Source organism: Nerophis ophidion, linkage group LG14 (genome assembly GCF_033978795.1).
Source record: "Nerophis ophidion isolate RoL-2023_Sa linkage group LG14, RoL_Noph_v1.0, whole genome shotgun sequence".
Lineage (NCBI taxonomy): Eukaryota > Metazoa > Chordata > Actinopteri > Syngnathiformes > Syngnathidae > Nerophis > Nerophis ophidion.
In genome coordinates, this window is record NC_084624.1 from 6,714,868 (window position 1) to 6,719,867 (window position 5,000).

The window sequence follows — 5,000 nt, forward strand, 5'->3', positions numbered from 1 at the left end:
GAGCTCATAATTTCGATGACATTTTCTGTAGGTTCTTTGAGTAGAAGGGTTTTGGCCCAGGAAGGGGGTGCCGTGGAAGTTTATTTTATTTTCCTGGGTTTGCTAGCCAATTACTGAAAAGAACCTTAGTTATTTTGTTTTTGTTAGACCTCAAATCCTGCTTTTCCTATTCGATGCTGCTTAAGTGAAATGTTTTCAACTCTACCTCCCCTTCCATTCTCCAGCCATTCTAAAATGTCTCTCCATTGATCTCTTTGTCTTTTTCGCTGTTGTGACGCTCTTTGGTTCTTGTTTCTCCTCCGTTCCAGTCTTTTTCTTTTTGTTCTGACTTCTGCTTTCTGAATGGGCCTGACTCTGGTATAGCTGTGTTTTTCAATAGATTCATGTTTTTTCTTCTTCCTCGCTCCTGTTCTCTTTCCCCCCTTTCCCCCCCATTCCCGCCCAAACTTTTCTAACCCTGTCTTTATCTCTCTGCCCCTCCTCTCCTCCCCTTCTTTTTTCCTCCTCTTCCTCCGCATTCTGTCCGCGCCCTGATGCGTAGGAGCGACAGACACATGTACATAAGTTTATTGACCTATAAACATACGACCTCACTTTTTTTGCCCGCACTTGTTCTTCTTCTCTCTCCGTTCTGCCTCTCTCATGCTGTCTCGTATTTGACTGACATGTCCGATTGACCACTCTGTGACCGTATTACAACCCTCTCCTGTCCACCTTCATTTGACTGAGGTTTTTGTGCACTGTACAGTATCTTCTCGTCGCAATGTGGCTGCCCTATGCTTACATTGCCTCGTCATTGCGCGGAAGCGAAGCGGAGTCGCCAGCTCTCGCTTCCTCGCCGTCTTCTCTCCCTCTACCTGTTTCCCCGCTGTCTCCCGCCCACTCCCGCATTCCCTTCTTTACGTTTCTCCACCATTTTAGCCCTCTTGAGTCGCCAGGCATGCGAAGGAACCTATGAGTTCGGTCTATCGGTCTCCGGCAGCGTTGGCCATGCTCTGTATGGACAAAGTAGGTCGGACACCTCTGGTCTATGGATGTTCTCATACATCCTGGTCTTTGAAGTCTCAGGGCATTCAATCCATCGTAACTAGAATGTACAGTTTGTCTGGGAAGACGTTAAGCCTCTCATCATTTCATGCTGGTAGACTTAGTTTGGTCGGATCAAGTCCTGTGACTCGATCAGGGGTCTGCAACCTGTCTCTTGAGGCACCGTCATGAGTCTTTCAGAGATCTGCATCAGCCATTCAATTCGAGGGGCAAGGTTTTCTGGTGAGAAACCATGACAGTCCTAAAGACAATTAGGATTATACGGTATACCGGTACTAGTACAGTATTGCAGGACTAATGAATTAAAAACGTTGGGAAAAAAAACTAAAAAATAAACCAGTAAGAAATTAGCATGCAAAATACTGGGAACTGGAACGTAATGGAAACTGTATGTGTAGCATTAACTTCAATATCGTGATCGCATTTAGAGGCTCCGAGCCAAGTAGAGCTTCGACTCTTTGATCATGACTCTGTAGCTGGCGAGCAAGTCCTGTCAAGTCCTGTGACTAGACCTGGCCAGTCTAAGTCTATGAGCATGATGGTACTGCATGACTGGCCTTCCCCGCCTTGGAGCTTGCTGAAGAAGAGCTTCAGGTCTTTGATGGTGACACTGTAGCTGGCGAGCAAGTCCTGTCAAGTCCTGTGACTAGACCTGGCCAGTCTAAGTCTATGAGCATGATGGTACTGCATGACTGGCCTTCCCCGCCTTGGAGCTTGCTGACGAAGAGCTTCAGGTCTTTGATGGTGACTATGTAGCTGACGAGCAAGTCCTGACAAGTCCCGTGACTAGACCTGACCAATCAAAGTCTACGAGCATGAGCTGATTAAGCTTGCTCGGATGAGAGGCGAAACATCTTCTGAGAGAAACCGAACGGTCCAGTTGCGATCGATTGATTGCCCCCAGGGTTAGGGTTTGAGGGTGAGGCTCTAAAACTAACACTCCGAGCTAATTAATCTATTTAGGTGTTAAATTAATATCCATTTATTTATTTTACCTAGACTTTTTTAGACAATTCTATACTTCTAACTATAGGGAGTAGTTCAGGAAAGGCTGTTTTTGTTCCAGCACGAATGTTCCCAGTGCACAACGCTAAGTTAATGAATTCGTGCTTGGATGAGGCCCATTGTTGGTTACCGGAAATGATGTCTCACACCAAACGTCAGTGACCTCTTGTAGATGAAACATTTGCCGTTATAATCACGAAAACTGCAGCCATTAATTCTTACATGTTTACTTCCTGTAGAAGGCAAGGTGTCCCGATACTTGTGTCCATGCAGTGTATTGACCGGACACCATCGGTATGCTCACAATGAGCCCAAAGTTTAGTGCAGCCATGGCCAAAAGTTCCAGCACGTTCCAATCAGCATCGGGGGTAATTACAAAGAACTTGCAAAAAGGAGACCGTAGACATCATGCCCTGGTTCAAGAGCTTCTCACCTTCTTCTCATTTGTCTGCTCAGCTCACCCTGGATGGGGTGAGCTCACCAGTTTGTGTGTCTTTCTGTTGTACTCGTCATACAGTATTTGGGACTAAACGTGAAATATCCCTCTGCAATTGCTGTAAGAAAACAAGACCCTGAAGTTCATTTTCCCCCTTCCTGTTACCTATTCTCTTCACCCTCTTTCCATCTGGCTGGCTCTCTCTTTCTGATTTCTCTCTCCCTCACCCGACCTCCTCTCTCTCTCTCTCTCTTTCTCCGCCTTTCCTATCCCCGCCCTCCCTGGACCTCTACCCCGACTCTCCTCCTTTACCAGTGCGCCGCGTTCCCCCTCGTTTCTCCATCCTTCCCTCCAACCACGAAATCATGCCGGGAGGGAGTGTCAACATCACCTGCGTGGCGGTGGGCTCCCCCATGCCGTACGTCAAGTGGATGGTGGGCAGCGAGGACCTGACCCCCGAGGACGAGATGCCCATCGGCCGTAACGTGCTGGAGCTCAACGGCGTGCGGGAGTCGGCCAACTACACCTGCGTGGCCATGAGTAGCCTGGGCATCATCGAGGCCACGGCTCAGGTGTTAGTCAAGAGTAAGAGACTCGCAACCCCGTCACCGTTGGACCGCATCACCCAAGCATTCCTAATCAATCTTTCCTCCTAGCCTTGCCGAAACCTCCTGGCACGCCCATCGTCACAGAGACCACAGCCACCAGCGTAACCATCACCTGGGACTCCGGCAACCCCGACCCGGTCTCCTACTACATAATCCAGTACCGAGCCAAAGGCCCGGACAGCAAATACGAGACCGTGGACAGCATCACCACCACGCGCTACAGCATCGGCGGACTGTACCCAAACACAGAGTATGAAATCCGAGTGTCAGCCTTCAATAGCATCGGTCAGGGACCGCCCTCTGTACGGGTGGAGGCCAGGACGGGAGAGCAGGCCCCGGCCAGCCCGCCTCGGAATGTCCAGGCCCACATTATTTCACAGAACACGGTGATGGTCCGCTGGGAGGAACCGGAGGAGCCAAATGGGCAGGTGGGTTGACTCAAGTATCTTTTTAATCAGCAGATTGTCCGACCGCGAAATACCAAGAACAACAATTCCGATAATTCTTCAATTTACCGTATTTTCCGGGCTATAGAGTGCACTGATATTTAAGCTGCACCCATCACATTTTTATAAAATAAATATGGTTACATACCGTATGCAAGCCAGTACAAAATAGTCTGGTAATATTTATTTCCATCCCTTCATTGTTTCCAAACGGTGCCTGTAACACGGCAGTAAAACGGCTGATCAAACAAAACAGAAGTCATAGTCGTGGAGCTGCGGAAACTAGCTCTCCAATCAGCGAAACAGACTCCATAACACTGTAACGATTTACAAAGCAAACGTTACAAAAAGAATGCATAATACTAACACAGACATTTGTAAACCTGTTAGCATATTCGCTAATGGTTGCAGCGCTAGTTCGATTACATTACGATGGTCCAACCTCTAAATACCAAGAACATTTCTGATAATTCTTCTATTTACCATATTTTCCAGGCTATAGAGCGCACTGATATTAAAGCTGGACCCACCATTTTTGACAAAATAAATATGGTTACATACTGTATACAAGCCGCAGATATTTACCGATGCATAATAATTTGTAATTGTTTATTTACATACCTTAATTGTTTCCAAATGGTGCCTGTAACAAGGCAGTAAAACGGCTCATCAAACAAAACAGAAGTCATGGTCATGGACCCACTATATATGTGTGTGTAAACACACACATATATATATATATATATATATATATATATATATACACATATATACATATATATATACGCACACACACACATACAATCAAGAAAATAAGTATTTGAACACCCTGCTATTTAGCAAGTTGTCCCACTTAGAAATCATGGAGGGGTCTGAAATTTTCACCGTGGGTGCATGTCCACTTTATGAGAGAAAACCTAAAAAGAAAAATCCAGAAATCACAATCTAGGATTTTCAACATTTTATTCGTGTGATACTGCTGAAAATAAGTATTTGAACACCTGTCTATCAGCTAGAATTCCGACCCTCAAAGACCTGTTAGTCCGCCTTTAAAAGTCCTCCTTCACTCCACTGTATCATCCTGAATCAGATGCACCTGTGTGAGGTCGTTAGCTGCATAAAGACACCTAATATATATATATATATATATATATATATATATATTAGGGCTGGGCAACGATTAAAAATTTTAATCGAAGTTAATCGCACTATTTCTCTGATTAATCGCGAATAACTGCATTGTATAGGCAAAACCCAATAATGAATTCAAAAGTAGTGTGTAGTGCACCTTTATTGGAATATTCTCCCACATGAACAAAAGCGCCAAAACATTTGTTGTGCAAACACAATTTAAATCAGTCCTTGTTAAACAGTAGCAGTTAAACAGCATATTTTATGAAAATCAACTCAAAAAATTGTAAATACAAACATTTAAGCTTATTGCCACTGCCAGGGTAT

General features: G+C 45.2%; 1 protein-coding gene across 12 annotated transcripts in view; it reads left to right on the forward strand.

Annotated features, from left to right (window-relative positions):
• LOC133568033 (receptor-type tyrosine-protein phosphatase S-like) overlaps nucleotides 1-5,000 on the forward strand; it is a 293,725-nt gene that overhangs the window by 183,997 nt on the left and 104,728 nt on the right. For 7 of the 12 annotated variants that reach the window (XM_061919726.1, XM_061919727.1, XM_061919728.1 and 4 more), the window contains 3 exons: nucleotides 542-556; nucleotides 2,804-3,073; nucleotides 3,145-3,524. In XM_061919726.1, coding sequence (XP_061775710.1) covers nucleotides 542-556; nucleotides 2,804-3,073; nucleotides 3,145-3,524 — 665 coding nt within the window. The remainder of the gene's footprint in view (nucleotides 1-541; nucleotides 557-2,803; nucleotides 3,074-3,144; nucleotides 3,525-5,000) is intronic. The other 5 variants (XM_061919729.1, XM_061919730.1, XM_061919734.1 and 2 more) reach the window with 1 other exon arrangement.